The sequence below is a fragment of the Lepidochelys olivacea genome (genome assembly GCF_965140295.1).
Source record: "Lepidochelys olivacea isolate rLepOli2 genome assembly, chromosome: 2".
NCBI lineage: Eukaryota > Metazoa > Chordata > Testudines > Cheloniidae > Lepidochelys > Lepidochelys olivacea.
This window is the reverse complement of record NC_140412.1, coordinates 49,199,138-49,225,468: the sequence shown is the minus strand read 5'-3', so window position 1 is coordinate 49,225,468 and position 26,331 is coordinate 49,199,138. Positions and strand designations below refer to the sequence as shown.

The 26,331-nt window shown below is 45.1% G+C and overlaps 1 protein-coding gene across 4 annotated transcripts in view; it reads left to right on the top strand.

Moving 5' to 3' along the window:
* WWP1 (WW domain containing E3 ubiquitin protein ligase 1) overlaps positions 1 to 26,331 on the top strand; it is a 177,767-nt gene that overhangs the window by 139,401 nt on the left and 12,035 nt on the right. For all 4 annotated transcript variants that reach the window (XM_084621234.1, XM_084621235.1, XM_084621233.1 and 1 more), the window contains 4 exons: positions 11,487 to 11,620; positions 11,713 to 11,853; positions 14,184 to 14,304; positions 21,760 to 21,864. In XM_084621234.1, coding sequence (XP_084477360.1) covers positions 11,487 to 11,620; positions 11,713 to 11,853; positions 14,184 to 14,304; positions 21,760 to 21,864 — 501 coding nt within the window. The remainder of the gene's footprint in view (positions 1 to 11,486; positions 11,621 to 11,712; positions 11,854 to 14,183; positions 14,305 to 21,759; positions 21,865 to 26,331) is intronic.

Below are 26,331 nucleotides of genomic sequence, written 5' to 3'. Positions count from 1 at the left end.
TGGAGAATCCATCACGACCTGTGATAAATTGTTCCAGTGGTTAATTACCCTCACTATTAAAAATGTGTGCCATATTTCCAGTCTGAATTTATCTAGCTTCAACTTCCAGCCATTGAATTGTGTTATACCTTTGTCTGCTAGACTGAAGAGCCCATAGTTTAAATATTTATTCACCATGTAGGTACTTAAAGGCTTTAATCAAGTCAACACTTAATCTTCTTGTTGTTAAGCTAAATAATTGAGCTCCTTGTGTTTATCACTATAGTGGAGGCTTTCTAAACATTTAATCACTTTCATGGCTCTTCTCTGAACCCTCTTCAATTTATCAACATCCTTCTTGAATTGTGGACATCAGAGCTGGACTCAGTATTCCAGTGCCAATATAGAGCTAAAATAATCTCTCTACTCCTACTTGTGATTCTCCTGTTTATTCATCCAAGGATCACATTAACCCTTTTAGCCACAGGAGCGCGTGTTCAGCTGATTATCCACCAGAGCCCACAAATCTTTTTCAGTCAGTGCTTCCCAGAATAGAGTCCCTCATCCTGTAAATATGGTCTATATTCTTTGTTCCTAGATGTATACATTTACATTTGGCAGTATTAAAATATATATTACTTGTTTACTCCCCACTTACCAAGCGATCCAGAGTACTCTGTATTAGTGGCCTGTCCTCATTCTTTCCCACTCTCCCAATTTTTATGTCATCTGCAAATTTTATCAGTAGTAATTTTTTCTTCCAGGTCATTGATAACTATGTCAAATAGCATAAGACCAAGCACAGTTGGCTCTCCCCAGGAACACACCGGTTCAATGATTGCTCATTTACAATTACACTTTGGGTATGTCTACACTACGAAATTAGGTCGAATTTATAGAAGTCGGTTTTTTAGAAATCGGTTTTATATATTCGAGTGTGTGTGTCCCCACAGAAAATGCTCTAAGTGCATTAACTCGGCGGAGCGCTTCCACAGTACCGAGGCAAGCGTCGACTTCCAGAGCATTGCACTGTGGGTAGCTATCCCACAGTTCCCGCAGTCTCCGCTGCCCATTGGAATTCTGGGTTGAGATCCCAATGCCTGATGGGGCTAAAACATTGTCGCGGGTGGTTCTGGGTACATATTGTCAGGGCCCCGTTCCCTCCCTCCCCCCGTGAAAGCAAGGGCAGACAATCATTTCGCGCCTTTTTTCCTGAGTTACCTGTGCAGACGCCATACCACGGCAAGCATGGAGCCCGTTCAGGTAACCGTCACCCTATGTCTCCTGGGTGCTGGCAGACGCGGTACGGCATTGCTACACAGTAGCAGCAACCCCTTGCCTTGTGGCAGCAGACGGTACAGTACGACTGGTAGCCGTCATCGTCATGTCTGAGGTGCTCCTGGTCGCCTCTGTGAGGTCGTGTAGTCCTGCAGTCAGTCCTATTGAACCGTCTTATGGTGAGCGGGCAGGCGATACGGACTGCTAGCAGTCGTACTGTACCATCTTCTGCCGAGCAGCCATGAGATGTGGATGGCATGCAGTCCTTCTGCACCATCTGCTGCCAGCCAAAGATGTAAAAGATAGATGGAGTGGATCAAAACAAGAAATAGACCAGATTTGTTTTGTACTCATTTGCTTCCCCCCTCCACTGTCTAGGGGACTCATTCTTCTAGATCACACTGCAGTCACTTACAGAGAAGGTGCAGCGAGGTAAATCTAGCCATGTATCAATCAGAGGCCAGGCTAACCTTCTTGTTCCAATAAGGACAATAACTTAGGTGCACCATTTCTTATTGGAACCCTCCGTGAAGTCCTGCCTGAAATACTCCTTGATGTAAAGCCACCCCCTTTGTTGATTTTAGCTCCCTGAAGCCAACCCTGTAAGCGCCCCTCCCAGCGTCAGAGCAATGGCAAACAATCGGGCATCTGAGAGTGCTGTCCAGAGCACTCACAATGGAGCACTCTGATGGGGCTAAAACATTGTCGCGGGTGGTTCTGGGTACATGTCGTCAGGCCCCCGTTCCCTCCCTCCCTCCCTCCGTGAAAGCAAGGGCAGACAATCGTTTCGTGCCTTTTTTCATGAGTTACCTGTGCAGACGCCATACCACGGCAAGCATGGAGCCAGCTCAGGTAACCGTCACCCTATGTCTCCTGGGTGCTGGCAGATGCGGTACGGCTTTGCTGCACAGTAGCAGCAACCCATTGAATTCTGGCAGCAGACGGTGCAATACGATTGGTAGTCGTCCTCGTCGTGTCCGAGGTGCTCCTGGCCACGTCAGCTGGGAGCGCCTGGGCAGACATGGGCGCAGGGACTAAATTTGGAGTGACTTGACCAGGTCATTCTCTTTAGTCCTGCAGTCCTATTGAACCGTCTTATGGTGAGCGGGCAGGCGATACGGACTGCTAGCAGTCGTACTGTACCATTTTCTGCCAGGCAGGCAAGAGATGAGGATTGCTAGCAGTCGTATTGTACCATCTTATGCCAGGCAGGCAAGAGATGAAGATGGCTAGCAGTCGTACTGTACCATCTTCTGCCGAGCAGCCATGAGATGTGGATGGCATGCAGTCCTTCTGCACCGTCTGCTGCCAGCCAAAGATGTAAAAGATAGATGGAGTGGGTCAGAACAAGAAATAGACCAGATTTGTTTTGTACTCATTTGCCTCCTCCCCTGTCTAGATCACACTGCAGTCACTCACAGAGAAGGTGCAGCGAGCTAAATCTAGCCATGTATCAATCAGAGGCCAGGCTAACCTCCTTGTTCCAATAACAACGATAACTTAGGTGCACCATTTCTTATTGGAACCCTCCGTGCAGTCCTGCCTGAAATACTCCTTGATGTACAGGCACACCCTTTGTTGATTTTAGCTCCCTGAAGCCAACCCTGTAAGCCGTGTCGTCAGTCGCCCCTCCCTCCGTCAGAGCAACGGCAGACAATCGTTCCGCGCCTTTTTTCTGTGCGGACGCCATACCAAGGCAAGCATGGAGGCCGCTGAGCTCATTTTGGCAATTAGGAGCACATTAACCACCACACGCATTATCCAGCAGTATATGCAGCACCAGAACATGGCAACGCGATACCGGGCGAGGAGGCGACGTCAGCGCGGTCCCGTGAGTGATCAGGACATGGACACAGATTTCTCTGAAAGCATGGGCCCTGACAATGCATGCATCATGATGCTAATGGGGCAGGTTCATGCTGTGGAACGCCGATTCTGGGCTCGGGAAACAAGCACAGACTGGTGGGACCGCATAGTGTTGCAGGTCTGGGACGATTCCCAGTGGCTGCGAAACTTTCGCATGCGTAAGGGCACTTTCATGGAACTTTGTGACTTGCTTTCCCCTGCCCTGAAGCGCATGAATACCAAGATGAGAGCAGCCCTCACAGTTGAGAAGCGAGTGGCGATAGCCCTGTGGAAGCTTGCAACGCCAGACAGCTACCAGTCAGTTGGGAATCAATTTGGAGTGGGCAAATCTACTGTGGGGGCTGCTGTGATGCAAGTAGCTCACGCAATCAAAGATCTGCTGATATCAAGGGTAGTGACCCTGGGAAATGTGCAGGTCATAGTGGATGGCTTTGCTGCAATGGGATTCCCTAACTGTGGTGGGGCTATAGACGGAACCCATATCCCTATCTTGGCACCGGAGCACCAAGCCGCCGAGTACATAAACCGCAAGGGGTACTTTTCGATAGTGCTGCAAGCTCTGGTGGATCACAAGGGACGTTTCACCAACATCAACGTGGGATGGCCGGGAAAGGTGCATGATGCTCGCATCTTCAGGAACTCTGGTCTGTTTCAAAAGCTGCAGGAAGGGACTTTATTCCTAGACCAGAAAATAACTGTTGGGGATGTTGAAATGCCTATATGTATCCTTGGGGACCCAGCCTACCTCTTAATGCCATGGCTCATGAAGCTGTACACAGGCAGCCTGGACAGTAGTCAGGAGCTGTTCAACTACAGGCTGAGCAAGTGCAGAATGGTGGTAGAATGTGCATTTGGACGTTTAAAGGCGCGCTGGCGCAGTTTACTGACTCGCTTAGACCTCAGCGAAACCAATATTCCCACTGTTATTACTGCTTGCTGTGTGCTCCACAATATCTGTGAGAGTAAGGGGAGACGTTTATGGCGGAGTGGGAGGCTGAGGCAAATCGCCTAGCTGCTGGTTACGCGCAGCCAGACACCAGGGCGGTTAGAAGAGCACAGGAGGGCGCGGTACGCATCAGAGAAGCTTTGAAAACCAGTTTCATGACTGGCCAGGCTACGGTGTGAAAGTTCTGTTTGTTTCTCCTTGATGAAACCCCCCGCCCCTTGGTTCACTCTACTTCCCTGTAAGCTAACCACCCTCCCCTCCTCCCTTTAATCATTGCTTGCAGAGGCAATAAAGTCATTGCTGCTTCACAGTCATGCATTCGTTATTCATTCATCACACAAATAGGGAGATGACTACCAAGGTATCCCAGGAGGGGTGGTGGAGGAGGGAAGGAAAATGCCACACAGCACTTTAAGCACAGCACTTTAAAAGTTTACAACTTTAAAATTTATTGAATGACAGCCTTCTTTTTTTTGGGCAATCCTCTGTGGTGGAGTGGCTGGGTGGCCGGAGGCCCCCCCACCGCGTTCTTGGGCGTCTGGGTGTGGAGGCTATGGAACTTGGGGAGGAGGGCGGTTGGTTACAGAGGGGCAGCAGTGGCAGTCTGTGCTCCAGCTGCCTTTGCTGCAGCTCAACCATACACTGGAGCATACTGGTTTGGTCCTGCAGCAGCCTCAGCATTGAATCCTGCCTCCTCTCATCACGCTGCCGCCACATTTGAGCTTCAGCCCTGTCTTCAGCCCGCCACTTACTCTCTTCAGCCCGCCACTTACTCTCTTCAGCCCTCCACCTCTCCTCCCGGTCATTTTGTGCTTTCCTGCACTCTGACATTATTTGCCTCCACGCATTCGTCTGTGCTCTGTCAGTGTGGGAGGACAGCATGAGCTCGGAGAACATTTCATCGCGAGTGCGTTTTTTTTTCTTTCTAAGCTTCACTAGCCTCTGGGAAGGAGAAGATCCTGTGATCATTGAAACACATGCAGCTGGTGGAGAAAAAAAAAGGGACAGCGGTATTTAAAAAGACACATTTTATAAAACAGTGGCTACACTCTTTCAGGGTAAACCTTGCTGTTAACATTACATACATAGCACATGTGCTTTCGTTACAAGGTCGCATTTTGCCTCCTCCCACCGCGTGACTACCCCCTCAACCTTCCCCCCTCCCTGTGGCTAACAGCGGGGAACATTTCTGTTTAGCCACAGGCAAACAGCCCAGCAGGAACGGGCTCCTCTGAGTGTCCCCTGAAGAAAAGCACTCTATTTCAACCAGGTGACCATGAATTATATCTCACTCTCCTGAGGATAACACAGAGAGATAAAGAACGGATTTTGGTTGAATGCCAGCAAACATACACTGCAATGCTTTGTTCTACAGTGATTCCCGAGTACGTGTTACTGGCCTGGAGTGGTAAAGTGTCCTACCATGAAGGACGAAATAAGGCTGCCCTCCCCAGAAACCTTTTGCAAAGGCTTTAGGACTACATCTAGGAGAACCGCAAATGCCAGGGCAAAGTAATCCTTTCACATGCTTGCTTTTAAACCATATATAGCATTTTAAAAGGTACACTCACCAGAGGTCCCTTCTCCGCCTGCTGGGTCCAGGAGGCAGCCTTGGGTGGGTTCGGGGGGTAGTGGCTCCAGGTCTAGGGTGAGAAACAGTTCCTGGCTGTCGGGAAAACCGGTTTCTCCGCTTGCTTGCTGTGAGCTATCTACAACCTTTTCCTCATCATCATCTTCTTCGTCCCCAAAACCTACTTCCGTATTGCCTCCATCTCCATTGAAGGAGTCAAACAACACGGCTGGGGTAGTGGTGGCTGAACCCCCTAAAATGGCATGCAGCTCATCATAGAAGCGGCATGTTTGGAGCTCTGACCCAGAGCGGCTGTTCGCCTCTCTGGTTTTCTGGTCGGCTTGCCTCAGCTCCTTCAGTTTCACGCGGCACTGCTTCGGGTCCCTGTTATGGCCTCTGTCCTTCATGCCCTGGGAGATTTTGACAAAGGTTTTGGCATTTCGAAAACTGGAACGGAGTTCTGATAGCACGGATTCCTCTCCCCAAACAGCGATCAGATCCCGTACCTCCCGTTCGGTCCATGCTGGAGCTCTTTTGCGATTCTGGGACTCCATCATGGTCACCTGTGCTGATGAGCTCTGCATGGTCACCTGCAGCTTGCCACGCTGGCCAAACAGGAAATGAGATTCAAAAGTTCGCGGTTCTTTTCCTGTCTACCTGGCCAGTGCATCTGAGTTGAGAGTGCTGTCCAGAGCAGTCAGAATGGAGCACTCTGGGATAGCTCCCGGAGGCCAATACCATCGAATTGTGTCCACAGTACCCCAAATTCGAGCCGGCAACGTCGATTTAAGCGCTAATCCACTTGTCAGGGGTGGAGTAAGGAAATCGATTTTAAGAGCCCTTTAAGTCGAAATAAAGGGCTTCATTGTGTGGACGGGTGCAGGTTTAAATCAATTTAACGCTGCTAAATTCGACCTAAAGTCCTAGTGTAGACCAGGGCTTTGAGATCACTTAGCCAGCTTTTAATCCATTAAATATGTGCCATATTAATTTTCTATCATTCCAGTTTTTTAATTAAATGGTTATGTGGTACCAAGTCAAATGCTTTACAGGAATCTAAGTATATTGCATCAACTCTATTACCTTTATCAGCTAAACTTGTAATCTTATTTTTAAAAAATCAAGTTAGTTTGACACAATCTGTTTTCCATAGACCTAGGTTGATGGCATTAATTATATTTGCCCTCTTTGAATTCTTTATTAATCAAGTCAGGTATCAGCTGCTTCATTATCTTGCTCAGGTTCATTGTCAGACTGAGAGGCATATAATTATCCAGGTAATCCCATTTACTCTTTTTAAATAGTTGCACAACTTTAGCTTTCTTCCAGTCTTCTGGAATGTATCCAGTGTTCCAAGACTTATTGAAAGCTAGCATTTGTGATCCAGCAAGCTCTTCAGCCAGCTCATTTAAAACTTTTTGATGCAAATTATCCAGACCTGCTGATTTTAAAATGTCTAATTCAGTACCCTTGTACATATGTATTATAATTACATGATCACATGCTACTTTTTTTCTACATGATCCTTGCCTCATTCAGGACAGAGGGTGGGACAGTGCTGTGGGGCTGAATCAGGGTTGTATAGTGAATGAGGCTGTTGTCTGTAGGACCCTGATTCATTTGCTGCAGAAGTTTGAAGATAGGGGATTTCAGGAAAAGAAAAGATGATGGTGATGCTTCTTGAAGCTTTTAGCGCTGTGAATTACCTTGTTGCCACCTACCTCCAGCGTGAGGGAGTCCTGTTTGTACTAGCTGGGTGTTAGCTCCCTAAAGCAAGCAGCCTGTCAGCCACTCAGTACTCTTCTCTGGGCTATACCAGCCCTGCCTTTGCTCAAGCCCAGAGTCCCTTCACAGTGTCACCCTGTGGTATCCAGCCACTGATTACTGGATACCCAAAGAAATCCCAGATCCTTTGTTCCCAAAGGAAGAAGTGTACCCCAGTTTACCAGATTTGCTTTACCCCACTGCTCCTGTATTACACACAGCACTTGAGTTCAGTGATAGCAAACAAAAGAAAATTGATTTAGGAAAGAATAGTTTCAAATAGAAACAAGTGCAAGTGATGTAAACAGATGATTACATATAAAACAAAATCATAAAATGCGAACTAGGGCCCATGCTTATTAATAGTTACCTTTTCTATCTCTTAAAGTAGATTCTCACTGCAAAGTTCAGTTTTTTGCAGTGCTTGATAGCCCGAAGGAGATAGGACACAGTCTTTCACGAAGCAATCCCAATCATCAAGGTACCTCCTCAGTGAATGGATCCAGAGTGTCTTTTTCTCCACCCTGTAGTATATTAAATCAGTCTTTTGTCTTTATTCATAGACAGAGCAATCCCCTTGCTATATTTTGTCTTTGATGGTTTTCCATTGGCTTTTCTGAGTTGGTGCAAAGGTAGACAATTGAAGCAATATGTTACATAATGGATTAGGCAGAGAGTCATGACAACTCCCTTCTACGTAAATGGGCCATCATCAAGACACATTATTCCCTGGTGATTCACTTTCACTCCAAGATCATATGGGCATAATTTTCAGTGTAGTTACATTATTCCTTAAATATGACCTGTACACACACTTCCCAATGATTATGAGTAAGTTACAAGCTTTCACACGCTACCCTTTATGAATAAATACATGAAAGCAGTTCATTAGGTGTAGTGAATTTGTCATGTCTGAGACAGGCTTGTAAATAACAATCAATCCTTTGCCAGTTGGTACCAATGGACCTCTGTCACAGTGGTCTCCTGGTGAAGGCAGTTAAATGCCACCCTGGAGAACAGATTCTACTCCTGACTATGTCCTAAAGTTCCTTTGTAATGGATGGAAAGTTGCTTAAAACCAGAATTTTCACAGGTGGTCACTAATAGTGTGGTGTTCATGTTTTGGGTGTCAAGTGCAAGACATCTGGGACCAGATTTGCAGAAATGTTGAGCACTCACAACAGCAACTAAAGTCAAGTAGAGCTCTGCTTTGAATATTTAAAACATACTCTTAAAAAAATCGGGCTCTAGGTGTCTGAAGTTAAGCACCCAAAATTAGTGGACGTGTTTGACAATTTGGGTTTTAATCCATCTGTCCCTCAATTCTCTAGGCATAAAATGGGAAAATCATCATCTACTTTCACACGGGTTTTGTGTAGATAAGTTCATTAGTGCTTTGAAGCACTCTGATACTTTGGTGAGGGCACCATAAAAATATATTGGAGGAAATTAACAATTTTGTATTCCGTACATGGTTTGAATAGCGTTAGGTAAATAAGGCTTAGGGCCACGCAACACATGTGAAGGGTAAAAAGAATGATTGAATAACTACCCATTCCATAAATGAGGCAGGGATGCTGTGGAAAAACGTAATATGTGTTTTTAAAAACTGTGTCATAATACATATGGCTGAATTAAGTTTGCACAGGCAATCTTAACTCTGTCATTTCCTAAATTTTGAGGGCTTGACTTTGCAACCTTAATGTTGTTTCAACATAAGATGATTTTTTTAGCTGGCAGTGGTGGTTGTGTAATTTCATAGATTTTCAAAAAAGCAAATTCCATCTGGCATCATACTGACACCTGCATGAGTCATCAGCAAATCTGGAATCTTTAGGTTCACCGTAAAGACCTCTGCTACTTGAGCTAATGATATAACTGATAGCAATAGTAGGTTATCATCCTCTACATGGAATGCATTAGAGAGAGAGACATGTGCCAGTAGAATTCACAAGTATTTGCTGACAGCAGAGGAATGGTGAGACTCAAAAAACTTGGCTTCCATTCTAGACTGTGAAGGGGAGTAAGTCCTAGTAGTCACAGACCTATGTGTACGCTCCCCCTATGCTGGAACCCGTCTGTCCCATCTCATTAAAGTCCCTGTTCTGTCTTTTCCCTATCATTGTCTCCTGGTCCCAGTCCCATTTTCATTTCCCACACCATCTCAGTCTCCACTCTTCAGGATTGGGCTCCCTGTCAGTTTGTCTCCCTCTACATGCCACTATATGTTCTGAAGTGCACCAGATGTGACCAACTACAGCATACAATGTTCTGATTAGGGTAATGAAAGCAATCCTTGTAATTCCTCATAACAACTCTGATTCAGAGTGTATTATCTTGCGTGCAAGAATCAAACTAAGTTCAAACCAAAGATAAAGGTTTGGAATCACTGATGACCACAATGTGGACACTCTTGATCAGTCCTGCTGCTTGAGAAATCTGAACAATGCATACCTACACAAAGCCAAGTAAGCAGCCTGTGAGGTGCTTGCTTGACAAAGTAAATGCAACTGAAAACAGTGTCTTATAGTGGGAAATGTGAGGCAACCTTAATAGGTAGCGCTACCAGTCCCAACTGTAATATATAGATACTAATCCAAGATGGCAGTCTACTTAATTGTTAGGGTTTTTTTTTTCTGAAATTAAACATTTCTGGCTTGGTAGGTTGTGGTGCAAAAGTAGTTTGTTAGAAGTGATTTTGAATGAGGTAACGGTAGAGCATACCATTTTTGAAGGTCACTCCACACGTAAGAGTCATTCTGAAAGAAATGCAGACATTTGTGAGAAGAGATGTTAGGGATAATAAGGCGGGGATCATTGGCAGACTAGGCGCGGAAAATAAAAAGAAACAAGGTGAAAGGTAAGAGCTGACTGATATTGAAAGGCAAGTAATTTGTAATCAAAAGTGAGTAGTGAAATGTTCATCAAAACTTTACTTCTCAGGCATGTAATAATAGGATGAGTACTTTTTAAAAGCCTGCATAAGTTGAAATGTAGCTTTTAGCCATCTGGCAGGTCCAGAGAGCTTCTTAACTTTTGGTCATACATATTTTTATCAGTAATGAAATCCCAACTATTTTTTTTGTTTTTTAAGAGCGTTCTCTCAGTGCCAAGTAAATATAAGCAACACAGTTTACAATCCTATTGTAGAACAAAGATCAGAGAAATGAACAAAAAAGAGATTGATGGTCAATGCAATTTGGGATTTTCTTATAAAAAGACTATACACATAAGATAGGAAAAATTCACTAAAAATAAAAAGTAGTATTAAATATCTAGAAAGTGACATACAACATAGACTTTAATCTAAAAGGGGGGAAATTAATCCCCTTAGTGAGTAAAATGCAGTGGATCAGAACTGAGCAAAGCTAAGGGTCTCACAGAAGAGAGATTGTGTTCTTTTATGTTTGTCAAGTGCTTGGCGCATAGTTAGTGTTACTGCTATGTAAAGAACAAATAAAATTAATAACCAGAACAGATCCTGTGTGCGTGCATATGCATATGCCTGCGCACACACTCAGAAAATAGGGATGACAGTAAAAATATTTCAATCAAAGGGTCACGTTTCCAAAGTCTATTTAATTGACCCATGAGGAATCTCTTTCAGAAGTATTTCAATGATTGACTTTTAAAAATCTTTTTTACATGCTGTAATACTAATTTTTTTTTTTCTAGATAGAGCAGTAGTACGTTAGGAGCATCAAGTGACCATTGCTTTTAAGCACACATGCCAATACAGCTTAGGAAGACATGTTAGATGTTTTCTGTCAGGCTTACTGTTACATAGGAAAATAATATACCTAAGATTTTACAACTTATGTAATTATAAAGAATCATTGCCAAACCAAATATCTATCAAAAATTTATATTCGTTTCTTTATACTTGCCATTTTATGGGGCGGGGGTTGTTTTGTTTTGTTTTGTTTCTGTTGCGGTTTTTTGAGACATCTAAGTGCTACTCTTGGTGGACAATTTTTTTTCATCTGCTATTTTCATAACTTCTTTTCCCAAAGATTACTTGAGCCATGCAAAAATGAGTTGAAGAAATTGTCATTTAAACTTTTTTCTTCCTCCCCTCTACAGGCATTGTTTCATGGCAAATTTATTGACACGGGTTTTTCTCTGCCATTCTACAAGCGCATGCTAAGTAAGAAACTTACTATTAAAGATTTGGAATCTATTGATACTGAATTTTATAATTCCCTAATTTGGATAAGGTTTGTAGATTTTTTTCAGATGTTTATAGTTTTAAAAAATAGTTAAATGTTTATATTTGTTTGATTTTTCTTTTGCTTGCTTCTTTCCACAGGGACAACAACATTGAAGAGTGTAATTTAGAAATGTACTTTTGTGTTGACATGGAACTTTTGGGAAAAGTTACTTCTCATGAACTGAAATCAGGAGGCTCAAATATCTTGGTAACTGAGGACAACAAAGAAGAATACATTGGGTAGGCAATTACAGGAGTTTAAAAGAATGCCAAATATTTTTTAATTTTCTTCTGTTGCTTTAGTCAGTCTTTATTTGGCAAATTTATGAATATTTTTCCCTACATATTTAAGAAGCAGAAGCCAACCTGTTTGCTTTCTCCCCCTTCTTCCTTATATAGTCTTGGAGAGCTTTACTGAATGGAGAGTTCACACATGATAACTTTGTATATCTTACCAAATAGCATATTTTTTGTTTTGTTTTTAATTTCCTAGGTACTCATGACCTGAGTAGTGTATAGAGTGTCTGGGTGTATAATATGAACTGTATACAAGTTTAAAAACATTTTAGGGTTTCAAATTCAAGTGTGTGTGTAGGGGGGAGAGAGACATTTTGACAGTGGGTTCACAGCTGTTCTCTGACAGTAAAGAAATGTAAAGACTTGAGCACTCCTGGATTCAAATCCAGGTTTAATAGAGCAATATGCTTCAGTGATTACAGGTAAGTCTATGGGTTAGTCCCGGGTATTTTTAGTAAAAGTCACAGACAGATCACAGGCAAAAAACAAAAAATCACAGCCTGTGACCTGTCCATGACTTATACTATAAATACCCCTCACTAAATCTTGGGGGCGGACAATCTGGGGGACCTGCTGCTGGGGGGTGGGGCAACCCGGGGGGCCAGCGGGACCTGACTAGCAGCTGGTGTGACTGGCCCTGGGGCTGCCCTAGCAGCTTGCTGCAGAGCCACTCCAGCAGCGACTGGTGTGGCTGTCCCCAGGGCCACCTGAGCAGCAGGCCTCGGAGCCAGCTGATTGGGTGGCCCTGGGGTCAGCCACATTGGCCTCTGCAGAAGTCACAGAGGTCACAGAACGTCACAGAATCCATGACTTCCACAATCTCTGTGACAAACACAGAGCCCTATTTGTAGGCTCTTCTGCCCCTGTAACCCCTTCCTGTCTCTGTCCCTCTATTCTTAGCTACCCACCCAAGCTTTTGCCCTTTTCCCCCTCTGATCCTATCCAAGCCCTCTTCCACCTGCTTCTATTAAACCTCCCCTACCTTAACTAACATCCCTTTCCTCCTCTACACCTATTTGCCCTATCTGTTCCCACCGACAGGCTAGTGTTCTCCTTCCTCTGATGCTGTGCCACCCAGGTCCTGCAGCTCCTTCTCTCCTTGTCTGTCCATCTATACATCCCCCCTACTCCCCAAATTGTGCGTTCCAATGTAGCTGTTCCTCATTCTCCCTCTCATTACCTGGATGCCAACACGGGGACCACTAAGAGCACAGCACAGCGTCACCTGCTCAGTTCCTGTGTGCTCAGTTCTGCAGTCCTGGGCTGGAGCATGGCGAGTTGCTTTGTGGGGATGACATATGCGTAGTCAGTCAGCACATTGGAGCTTAGAAGTTCTGGAGCACATTCAGGCAGACAGTCTTCAGAGATTTTTGTCTGTCAAACTAACAAGTCTCTGAGCATGTGTGAATTGAGATTTTTTTTTTGAGGTTCTTAACTTGGCTTAATTTAGCAAATTTTCATGGGGATAACAAAAGTCACCTCTGACACTAGAATGATTCCCCTCCCCCCGCTCCTGCTAGATATAAAATCGCTGCTCCAAAGCTTGAAGTTTCTTAGTTAAATGATTGTATGTTTTTTTTATTAACATTTGCTAAACAATGTATTTTCCCCTAATCTTTGCATTTAGAAAAGATAGACTATTTCAGCTGAAATCTCGTCTCCTCCTCCTCCTCCTCCTCCCCCCCCCCCCCCGCACAAAAATAAAACAGCATGAGGCAGACATCCTGAATGGAAGATGTCTGCAGTTTGACTAAGTTAAAAGCAACTGAAAACAGGGTCTTATAATGGGAAGTGTTGGGCAGGCTGAACTTCTGGGGAACGATCAGATCTGCCTATAATACTTTTTTGGAGGGGCAAGTATTTTTTCAGAATTAATGGACACCATCTGCACACCAAGATTATAGTAATTTTGATGTAGCTCAAATGTTGTTCCTAAACAGATTGATAGTGTTCCTTTCAATTAAGAGTTTTCATCCTGAAGGATGGCATCACAGCACTTGAAAAATTGATAGTTCAGATTGCAAACTAGCAGTAATAAAGAGTATAACTCTGGATAGGGAAAGGAACTCAAGATCAAGATACTGCTCTGAAGTTAGTGTTTACAACATTGTGGACCTGATTCTGCTCTATACTGGTTTAAATCAGTAGTAACGCCATTGTAGTTTGTGGAGTTGCACCAGTGTAAAAGAGAGTAGAATCAGGCCCTAATATGTATAAAAGGGGTAACCTTCCCAACACATTAATTCTTTTCTCTAAAATTTCTTTTTTTCCAGCCTAATGGCAGAATGGCGTTTTTCTCGGGGAGTAAGAGAACAAACCAAAGCTTTCCTTGATGGTTTTAATGAAGTTGTTCCCCTTCAGTGGCTACAGTATTTTGATGAAAAGGAGTTGGAGGTGAGGATTTATTTTGTTTTATATCTTTATTTTTTATGTTAACATTTTGATATTCTAAGGAAGATTGACTATCTGGTATATGGCTTGATTAATGAAAAGGTCATTATGAATCCGATATCTATAATGTACTGTTAAAATAGAAATATAATTTCTATCAAACGGGGTCAGGACCTCCAGCTACTGCCATTAGATAGTCTGATGAGGGGGGTGTCATAGCAAATTGCCAAAACATGGTGAATGCTAGATCCAGGGGCAGTGTATTAAGAGGATGTAATGAAAAGCTCTACTCCCTACTACTGAGTCCCATGTACATCTATTATTTTTTTTACGTTCTCCCCAGTCTGCACGCACAAAGCTATTCTCCAATGAAGCAATATTTGAAGATGAAAAGGAGCTGGCTATCTGGACCCTGCCAGTCACAGAATTCAGCTAGTTTTTCACCATAGTTAAGTGGCATTTTCTTGTAGCGGACTGTGATGTCAGGGTAGAGAGTAGGAGCTAAAACACCACCCTTAATTCCACTTGGCCAGCAGTCCTCAGCTGCTGCCTCCTCGCCCCCTCACTCCTTTACCAGGTGCCACTTCAACCCATCTAGCACAGAGCACCCACCCACCCACCACCAGAAACTACTGCCATCAGGCATCTCTCAAACAGCACCTCCACCCAAACCAGTCATGGTTACTTTCCTTGATTCCAGTCAAACAGTCCTCTGCAGCCACAAAGGAATTGGGGTTGTGGTATAAAAAGATTGTGGGAATTGGATAACAAGAACCTACCTTGAGAGCTGTTCAGGAGGGGGACTGTTTCTTCACAGCACCTAGCATAGTGGGCCCCTGATTCTTGAATAGTGTTCCCAAAAGCTATTGCAGTACAAATAACAGATGGACATGACATTATTAGTCAATAGGCTAATGGTTTTAGATGGAGGAAGGAGTGACATGTTGTTCTTTGAGTAGATGCAGCCGTGTATTCCATTTATGCGTGTGTACGCCCAGTGCACCAGAGCTGGAGAATTTTGCCGAGCTGTACCCCTAGGAGGTGGCACTTGCATCTCATGCTCATTGCCCTACCACTGGCTATCTGAGGGAGCGCCACCTCAACCCTCCTTAGTTCCTTCTCATTGCCTGTAGCTAGAGTCAGAGATCTGTGTGGTTCTTCACAATCTCTCTCTATCTCTTAGTGTTTTTTCTAGTTGTATATAATTTAGTTAGTACCCTTAGTATTAGTTAGATTTAGTGTTAGACTTACATAAGTATTTACCTCACCATGGTTTAAACATTGTCCATCGTGGGGGAGACAAAGATCCCCCGTGTGGTGTTTGCTGTGCTTGGGTGAGGCCCACATCAAGGAGCAGTGTTCGATTTGTAGATTGTTCACACAACGGACTCAGGTGGCTAGGGACCTTCACCTAAAGCAGCACCTGCTTGAACAGGTGATTCAGCCTGCTTCAGCACCAAGGTCCTTGTCACTTCAGAGGTCGCCCTTGAGTTCTGAGAGTGCTGCTGTTTTGTGCTCTAGGGCTGGTGACTCTCTTAAGAGATGGAGGAGCTGTTCCCTGTCGAGTGCACCAAGGAAAAGGTTACATAAAACCAGTTGAGACCACTCCAGTTCTCACAGGGACTTTTCTCTCCTCCAGAGAGAACATGGACCTGCACAGTGCTAGCGCTGTCGCATGGGATGGTACAGGTGCCTCTGACCGCTCTCCAGTACTACTCAGGGTTGTCAGAGACCCTGCATCATCAACTCCAGTTTTGGCCCTGGACGTCTGTTGAGTCTGGTACCAATGATGGTGATGCCAGCACCAGCTGTTTCCACGCTGGCAGCAATGGACCTCCACTGTTTTTCCATCCCAACACCTGTTGGTCCAGGACTTTGCGAGGGCTACATCATTTATAGTGATATTGGCTGGGTGGGCTGCTGAACCCTTGGGTCTGTCTGCACCACACCCCAGTGTTCTCCTTCCGCAGTTTGCAGAAGTGGGATGGGTGTTGGCCTTGGCATAAGGGACTTCCTTGGCCCTGGGAAACTCCAAGGCACCATTGCATTCAGCTCCGCCGATGTTACCATGGCAGCTCACTGCTCTCCACTTCGGCACCGTTAGCTACTTCGGTACCTGGCTCCGGGAAAAATGGGGGGCATAGTGAGTGCCGGCGCTACTGTTTCCACCATTGGTGCCAGTCCCTCGTTCATTCTGGGCAATGGATAAATCAGATTCTTTACTCGTCCCCTCAGGACTAGCTCCACCTTTATCCCCGGAAACCCGAGGCTCCTCGGTGTCGAGATCGGGATCTTCCTCCTCCCACTCTCCATCACCTGGCTCACATCAGGGGCCATTTATGGAGCACCCTGGATATCAAGATTAGCATTCATCTTGCAGTCAGGACGGGGGGGCCCTGGCCTGGCGCCTACTGGTCACCAATGCTGTCCTTATGCCCAGTGACCTCTATGGAATCTGTCACAGAGTTTGCACTCTTCATCTTGTTCTAAGGTGAGATCATCAGGCAGGTCAGTGGTGGGGACTGATGATCCACCGCAGGCTAAGGCAACAGTGAGTCTTCCCCCTGTGCGGCCGATGGAGTTGTCCTTTCCACTTCCAACTGTCGAGGAGCAAGATTGGGCTTTGGCCCAGTTAACCACCTCTTCGTCGTCCCCAGATGATTCAGCAGTGCCCAATTCTTCCTCTCTTTCAGTGCCTGAGGATTTCAAAGCCTACCAGGACCTGTTGCAGCATGTCTGTGGGCATTCAGACAGAGTTTCTGAAGGAGAATACCCATAAGTTGTTGGATGTCCTGCAACTATCAGCTCCTGGGAGAATGTCCCTTTCTATTAATGATGGGCTCCTAGAGCCTTCAAAGTTTCTTTGTAGCATGTTGGCTTCAGTACCACATACTGCGAAGCATGTGGAGGAAATGCTGTTTTGTCCTGGTGCAGGGATTTGAAGGCTTTTACTCCCATCTGGTCCCAAATTCTCTGATTGTAATCATGATGAATGATAGAGCCCAGCAAGGCAAATTTAAGTCCACTCCAAGACATTATTGCAATCTGCACAAGACATTGTGGACACTTTGGCCAGAGTTATGGCCTCTATGGGGACCATGAAGAAGGCACCCTGGTGGCAGAAATCAGGCATTGCTCCTGATATGCACCATGCTATAGAGGATTTGCTCTTTGAAGGCTGGATGCTATTTTCAGACAATGCAGAGTCTCGGCTGCATTCCTTCAAGGATTCTAGGCTGCCTTACGTCCTTTGGGAGTGTATATACTGACAGTGCAAAGGCACCACATGGTGGCCAATAGCAGTAGCAGTACTGTCCGCAATACATCTTTGGACAGCCTTTTCCTCCTGCAAGTCAGCGGGAACCCAGAAAGATACATAGGTCCCAGAGTAGGAGGCATTTTAGTCGGGGTTTGGCCAATCAACACACCTTCCCACAGTATCTTCTGAGTGCCCATTTTGACTCCTTTATTCAGAGCAGTGGTCCAGTCATCACTCTTTACACCACTTCTGTTCAGAGACAGGTTGGCTTGCTTTTATGGGTGTTGGCCTTGTGGGGCTCGATCACAACCAACAGCTGCGTCTTAAGCATTATCAGATCAGGCTATGCTATCCAGTTCCTCTCCACTCCTCATTCCCACTTTCCCTCTCCATCCCTCTTCAGGGACCCCCTCACAAGATACTCCTCGAGCAGGTCCACTCTCTACTGGCTTTGGTGGAGGATGTTCCTCCAGAACACTGGCTTCAGGGCTACTATTCCCAGTACTTTCTGGTTCCCAAATCCAAAGGGGGGGTAAGAACCATTCTTGGCCTTCACAACCTCAACAAATATATCAGGTACGTGAGGTTCTGAATGGTCACCCTATCAACTGACCTCCCCACATTGTCTCAGAATGACTGTTTTGGTGCCCTGGACCTTCAGAATGCCTGTTTTCATGTGGCGATTTTGCTGAGCCACAAAAAATTCCTCCAATTCATTGTGGCGAAGTGCCATTTTCAGTACATGGTGCTGCCTTTTGGTCACTGACATCTCCCTGATGGGCTGGGGAGCACATCTGGGGTTGCTGAAAGTTCAGGATCTATGGTCTGAGCAGGAGTCCTCACTGCATATTAACATAAATGGAGTTTCAGGCCATCTATGAGGCTTGCCTGGCCTCTCTGAACCACATCAGGGGCTGAGTTGTTCACGTACTTACCAACAATATCACTCCAATATATTATGTGAACAGGCCAGGGGTGACTCACTTCAGGATGCTCTGCCAAGAGGCGATCAGGTTGTGTGAGTTCTGCCTTGAGGAGAGTATCACCCTGACGGCTGATCACTTGTCTGGGGCCCAAAATCATCTTGCAAGAATTGTTCCCTGAATCACGAGTGGTCCCCGAAGAGGAGAGTCTTGCAGGTCGTCTTTGCAGCGTGGGGTATTCTGACAATCGACCTGTTTGCTACAAGGGACAACAAGAAAGGCTGTCCTGCTCAGTCCAGACTCCCTGACCAACACCTTCCATCTCAGGTGGCAGTCAGTTCTTCTGTACCCTTTTCCTCCAGTTCTGAAGCTGAATTCCTCCAAAGCTGAAAGTGGGTCGAGACAAGCTTACCTCATTCCCCAGACGTGACTGAGGCAGTATTGGTTCTGACCTTCTCACGCTGTCAGTTCAGCCTCCAATATCCCTTCCTCGCCATCCAGACCTCATGTAGAATCACGGTTGCACCTTGCATCTTGCATTCAGCTCCCTGCATCTCACCGGGTGGTTGCTTGGTTGAATGAGGAGGAAGTGTGTTATCAGTGGGCATTCAACAGGTACTACTCAAAAGCAGAAAGCCCTCTACCAGAATCACCTATTCGGCAAAATGGATTGGCCTGCAGAGTTCAGCTGATGCTGACCTCTATCCAGGACATCTTGGAGTACTTGCTGCATCTTCAGTCATCGGGCCTTTAGCTCAATGAGTGTGCTCCTAGTGGCGATTTTCAGCATTTCATCCCCCCATTCATGGAAGATCACTTTTTTCCAATGTCAAGGTAACAAGATTCTTAAAAGGGCTTCTTTGTCTCCATTCTCCAGTCAAAGAGCCAGTTCCTCTGTGTGAGTGGAGTTGTTGTGACCTGGCTCATGGGAATGCAGTGCCACTCATTCAAATTTGGCCTACCTGGACTTGTCAGCCCAGCTCTGACGGTACCCGAAATAAACCCTGCTTTAGCTGATGCTCCTGGAAGAGAGTTCTACTGCAAGGCACCACAAGGTGGTGCAGTATCCCACAAGTGTGACTATTCAGAATGATCTTGAACTCTGGTTACAGGTAAGTAATCTTCATTTTTGTCTGAGTAAGGACTTCTGAATTGGGTCCTTATATAGTGCTCATTTCTACAGACTGCTAACTGCTTCTGGTGAAATCATAGAAGATTAGGGTTGGAAGAGACCTCAGGAGGTCATCTAGTCCAACGCCCTGCACAAAGCAGGACCAACCCCAACTAAATCATCCCAGCCAGGGCTTTGTCAAGCCAGGCCTTAAAAACCTCTAGGGATGGAGATTCCACTACTTTCCTAGGTAACCCATTCCAGTGCTTCACTACCTTCCTAGTGAAATAGTTTTTCCCTAATATCCAACCTAGACCTCCCCCACTGCAACTTGAGACCATTACTCCTTGTTTGGTCATCTGCCACCACTGAGAACAGCCTAGCTCCATCCTCTTTGGAACCCCCCTTCAGGTAGTTGAAGGCTGCTATCAAATCTCTCCTCACTCTTCTCTTCTGCAGACTAAATAAGCCCAGTTCCCTCAGCCTCTCCTCATAAGTCATGTGCCCCAGCCCCCTGATAATTTTCGTTGCCCTCCACTGCACTCTCTCCAATTTGTCCACATCCTTTCTATAGTGGGGGGCCCAAAACTGTACACAATACTCCAGATGTGGCCTCACCAGTGCTGAATAGAGGGGAATAATCAATTCCCTCAATCTCCTGGCAATGCTCCTACTAATGCAGCCCAAAATGCCATTAGCCTTCTTGTTAACAAGGGCACACTGTTGACTCATATCCAGTTTCTTGTCCACTGTAATCCCCAGAACTGCCACTTAGCCAGTCAGTCCCCAGCCTCTAGGAGTGCATGGGATTCTTCTGTCCTAAGTGCTGGACTCTGCATTTGTTCTTGTTGAACCTCATCAGATCTCTTTTAGCCCAATCCTCCAATTTGTTTAGGTCACTCTGGACCCTATCCCTACCCTTCCGCGTATATACCTCTTCCCCTAGCTTAGTGTCATCTGCGAACTTGCTGAGGGTACAATCCAGCCCATCATTCAGATCATTAATGAAGATGTTGAACAAAACCAGCCCCAGGACAGACCACTGGGGCACTCCGCTTGATATTGGCTGCCATCTGGACATGGAGCCGTTGTTCCCTACCTGTTGATCCTGACAATCTAGCCAGCTTTCTATCCACATTATAGTCCATTCAACCAATCCATACTTTTTTAACTTGCTGGCAAGAATACTATGGGAGACCGTATCAAACAAGATACATCACGTCCACCGCTTTCCCCATATCCATAGAGCCAGTTATCTTATCATAGAAGGCAGTCAGGTTGGTCAGGCATGACTTGCTCTTGGTGAATCCATATTGACTGTTCCTGATCACCTTCCTCTTCTCCAAGTGCTTCAAAATAGATTCCTTGAGGACCTGTTCCATGATTTTTTCAGGGACTGAGCTGATGCTCACCAGTCTGTAGTTTCCCCGGATTCTCCTTCCATTTTTAAGAGATGGGCACTATATTTGCTTTTTTCCCATCGTCTGGGACCTCCCCCGATCATCACAAGTTTTCAAAGATAATGGCCAATGGCTCTGCAATCACATCAGCCAACTCCCTCAGCGCCCTCAGATGCATTAGATCCAGCGCCATGGACTTGTCCATGTCCAGCTTTTCTAAATAGTCCTTAACCTGTTCTTTCACCACTGAGGGCTGCTCACCTCCTCCCCATACTGTGCTGTCCAGTGCAGCAGTCTGGGAGCTGACCTTGTCTGTGAAGACTGAGGCAAAAAAAGCATTGAGTACTTCAGCTTTTTCCACATCATCTGTCACTAGGTTGCCTCCCCCATTCAGTAAGAGTTCCACACTTTCCCTGACCACCTCCTTGTTGCTAACATACCTGAGCACCATAGACTTCCGTTGAATTTAGTGATAGTATTGTGTGCTGAACACCTCACAGGATTGGGCCCCGGGTGAGAGTACTCTTCAGAGCACTTAACAAACAAGAACTAATAAAGCTTCATGGTGCCCTATGAGGTAAGTAAAGAGTAGAGAAGAGTTGGATTAGAATGCAGGAGTTCTTGGTTCTGTGTTCAGACCAAACTTTTTGACTCCTCTTCATTGTGCAGATGTCTTTCATCTAGAGTACATAATAATTAAAAGTTAGTACAGTGCATCTATAATGATATGATGGAGAAGTAGTTAAATGGTTGTTTATTTTCCAGGTTATGCTCTGTGGCATGCAAGAGGTTGATTTAGCAGATTGGCAAAGGAACACCGTTTATCGTCATTATACAAGAAATAGCAAGCAGATCATATGGTTCTGGCAGGTATGATGCTCATAAATTTTTTTATTTTCCTGTTCTCTTTTAGACAAAAGTTATGGAAACAGTTATATTCCTGTTCAAAACCTGTTAAAAAATCTGGCCTTTTTTTTTATTGTTAGAAAAGGAATACTTATTTTCAGAGACTTTCTTGGTATACTATTGTAATGTATTAATCTCCATTTTAGACTGTTTTACTTCTGGTATATGCCTAAGAGGTTTTTTTAAACCTCTAGTAATTTCTGTCTAATTCTCTACTTTAGATAGTAGTTATATGGCTGGGGTGAGGGAACATAAGTTGTGTCCAGGCTTCCAGTTTTCTGTTCGTCCCACTCCCCACCATCCCCCAGTGTCAAAAGAGGGACTACTAGTTACTTTTATAAATTGTTTGGGGAGTTATCCACATAGCACATAGCTTTTTGGGTTTAATAGTTTGTTCTTATTTTCTGTATTATATTTTACTTTTTAGGTTTGATTGTTACACTGTAGTTAAGACTGAAGAGCTTGTATTTTTAGCATTAGTTAACAGTAGTCTTCGTTACATTGTTCTGTTAAATGTAGACATTTATCTGACACAGTTACTTCCTATGTTAAGAATATGATAAACTGTGGGGTTTTTTAGATAGTGGTAACTGTTGAAAAATATTGACATTTGTAATAATGACTGCTGTAAAGTTATTTTCAGGTTTGAGCCTGTCTTAGAATGTGAAGAGAAGAGAAATATCCTATACTCTCCAAAAATGTACCAAGAATTCACCCAGGAGATTAAAACCAGCAGTCACAGCCAGTACATTTTCTACTGTGTTCTATGTCACTTTGGCTTAGTGATCTGCTTAAGAATGCCAGCAGGAAAAGTCAGACATCCCCAATCCTCTAAGACTGATTTGAACTATTTAGTGTGAACTATTTGAACTATTTCAAGGGCCATTGATTCATATGCTACAACTTTGTCAATTTACAAGAAACTAATTATTGAAAGATTCCTAGCAAATGGTAAAATAACTGAATAGTGTTTCAACATTTACAGAGCACTGATGTCTTTCAGTTGCACATGTCTCTAAGAAAGACAAGATTAAAGTAATGCCTATGCTATCTCACTCATACAAGAAAAAAGTTACTTTTACTTTATCCCCCTTCTAACTAATAAAGGCTTCTTGGCTTGGATTCGCCAGTCTACTAAGGCCACTTTGTATCATGTAAGCCTTAAAGTGACCAGAGATGGCCAGCAGAAAATTGTCATCCTTCAAGGGAACTTTCCATTGGGAGGAAAGGTGGTGGAAGTACACAAGCTGTACCCCATCTTTCCTTCTATGGTCATAATAGGTGATAGGAAGCATGTTGGGGCATTCTGTGGACAGGATGGAGAGGGAGAAGGAGCATGGTGGAGCGAAGCTCTACTACACCTGATCCTTCACTGTTGTGACAATCCTAAGGGACTGTATGCAGTAGTGTCAGAGAAAGCTTCTCCTGTGGAGATCTAACTTGTGTCAGAGATTAGTGGCTAAAGATTATGTACATGCGACTGCATCACTGCAACTCACCTCTTGACTGCAGTTGAGCTTCGTGCAGGCAGAGTGGATAATTTTCACCATTATGATTTAGACTTTGACAAGTAGCCCAATCTGGGATGGTCTATGAACTACATTTAGTTAATATGTTGCCTTCAGCACGACACATGCTCAGTATTTTCATGGTAGAAGCCTTCATAGCTCCAATAAGAATGATGGAAGATAAATGGTCTTTCAGTTAGGTCCTACTTAATCTATATTGGTGAGGATTTGAGTGACTGGGTGCCAAGTCAGGAGCTGACTCAGCACATCCTGTTATATTAGGATAAAAGTGCAGCCTTTAAAAACTATAACTACTCTGCCTTGATTGGTATTTAAAAGATTATTACCACACTCAATCAAAATAGCAAAAATATTCTGAGGGACATGCCCTATGCATGTAATGTCCTATGCGTACTCCATTTCAACTGCCCCTTTGATCAGACACTTTTTGTAGCATTGCCCATTTGGTCCACACGTGCACCCTAGCTATCCTTGTACCCTGAACCAAAGGTATATAGAGCAGTGTTGAACAAACCACCTTCGTTTCCTTCTCAACCACCTTGCGTTTGAGACTGAGCATCTGTAGGGAAGCTGGAGCATAGGTAGCCTGGCCTAGCAGTCATAACTGGGCTGGGGGTCTACACATCAGAATGGTAGTCAGTGAGCAGGGGTCAGAATAATCGCTGGAGCCAGGTTCAATGAGCGCGAGTCAGGGTGAAAGTCAGACTGTGGTCGGAGACTAGATCAGAGGTAGTACCATACCAGGATAGAATCAGGAGGCAGGAGCAGAGTCTGGCAGGGAACAGAGGCCAGAGATCAGGAGATGAGGTGAGGTCTGGAGTTGTAGCAGGTCCAAAGTCTGTCCTGTTGTCCAGACAACTTCCTGGGGCACCCTCCAAGGTTAAATACAGTGCTTGGCCAATCAGAGGGCTTCAAGGTGCTTTCAGTCTGGGTTTCTTGGGCAGTACTTCCTGGGGCGCCTCCTAATCACAGTGCTCCCTGACTCTGGCTCTGAATGTCCTGCTGGTGGCACTGTGGGAACATCAGCTGTCCCAGGCTCCGCAGACCCAGGCTCTAGTCCCCGGATCCTTAAAATATCTTGCACTGGCTACTTCATACTTAGTTGTTTTTTTTTTCCCTTAGGGAATAGCTTCAAGGTTTTACTTTGTTGTTTAGGTATTAGTCCCCTTTTTAGTTTTTACTAGTTAGAGTAATGTTTTTGAGGGGACTTTTTTGAGCGACTCATTATTTCCCTCCCCACAATCCGCCAGGGGCCTTTCCTTCTTTGAAAGATTTTATTCTCAAGTTATGCCTAGATCCTATGGATCTAAACATTGCCTCACTTGCTGGGATTCTGTCCCAGTTAGCAATGGTCATTCTCACTGTATCCACTACTTAGGGGATACCCATGTGCCATCAAAGTGTAAAATTTGTTCAGGGTTTAAGAGTAGGTCCAGAAAAAACAGGGAGATTAATCTTAGGCTCCTCATTAGTGCTCCGGTCAATCTGCGTCACACCCAGGCCCTGATACGCCCCGCCCCTGTACAGCAGTCTTCCAAGGAGCACAGTGCCCCATTGACCTGTGCAGCCACCCCCAGATAGTCATGTGAGAGAGAGACTTGCAGAAAGAGAAACTCCAGATCCTTTTAAGAAGTCAGTGCCAAGAAACCTAGGTCACCACAGTGACATGCTGTTTTGGAGAGCTCCTGTCCCAGAAAGAGACTCCAAGCTCTGCCAATACCAAGAACCCCTCAGCTAAGGCTTCAGGAATTTGAGTCCTGTGGTACTAGCATCACTCAGTCCTGAAACCGGCCTTGGTACCACCCAGTCACAATCTTGGTGCTAAGAATAGTAAGGATTCTGCACAAGCTTTTGATTGTATACCATACAAGGCAAATGGACTGCAAAGAGTCCATTCTCCATATCAACCTCCTGGAACTCAGGGCAGTCAGAGTTGTCTGCAGCAGTTTCCTTGCTATGGTCAAGAGTCAATGTGTACTATATGCTTCTCCTTGATGATACAAGAGTCACCCTTTGGGAAGAAGCAATATAACTATGGAACTGGTTCATAGCTCATCAGATTTTCATTTTGCCTCATGCTTAACAGGTCTGTAGAACACCATAGCCAATAGTTCGAGCAGATACTTCTGCCAGGACCACAAGTAGAAAATCAACAACCTGATTCTCAAGCATACATTCCGCACATTAGGTTTTCCAGAAATAGATCTGTTTGCTACCACCATCAACAGAAAGAGTTGAAAGTTCTGCTCAAGAGGGAGTCTAGGGCATCAGTCTCTGGGAGATTCTTTCCTCATGTCTAAGGCTGTGATTTTTTCAGGGAGGTCATGGAAGTCACCTGACTTTCTGGGACTTTCCTTTGCCTGCAGGCACTGCCCCCACAGCTCTCGTTAGCCACAGTTCCTGGCCAATGGGAGCTGCGGAGCCTGCACTCAGGGCAGAGGCAGTGTGCAGAGCTGCCTGGCCGCGCCTCTGCCTAGGAGCTGAGGGAGGGGCCGCTAGCCCTGCCCTTCCAGGGAGGCGTGGAGCCAGGTAGGGAGCCTGCTAGCCCTGCCCCCACTTACCTCCCGAGCACCTGCGACACCTCCAAGCTGCCCCTTTCCCCTCAAGATTTAGTCATGGGTATATAGTACAAGTCGTGTATAGGCGCCTTCATGGCGCCCAATATAGGGTCCCACTGACACCCCACCCCCTCAGTTCCTTCTTACCGCCCAGGACGGCAAGCTGGAACTTTGTTCACTCTTACAGCAAGTGCCTTAACAGTGTCTTTTGTTCATAGTTCAATAGTTGTTCTCTATAGTTATGCTTTTTTCATATAGTTACTAGTGGTTTGTTAAATAGTTTGTTTCCCTTCAGGGGTATGCCTGGGTTTCCGGGATTTAAACTCTGAGTGTCCTGTGGAAAG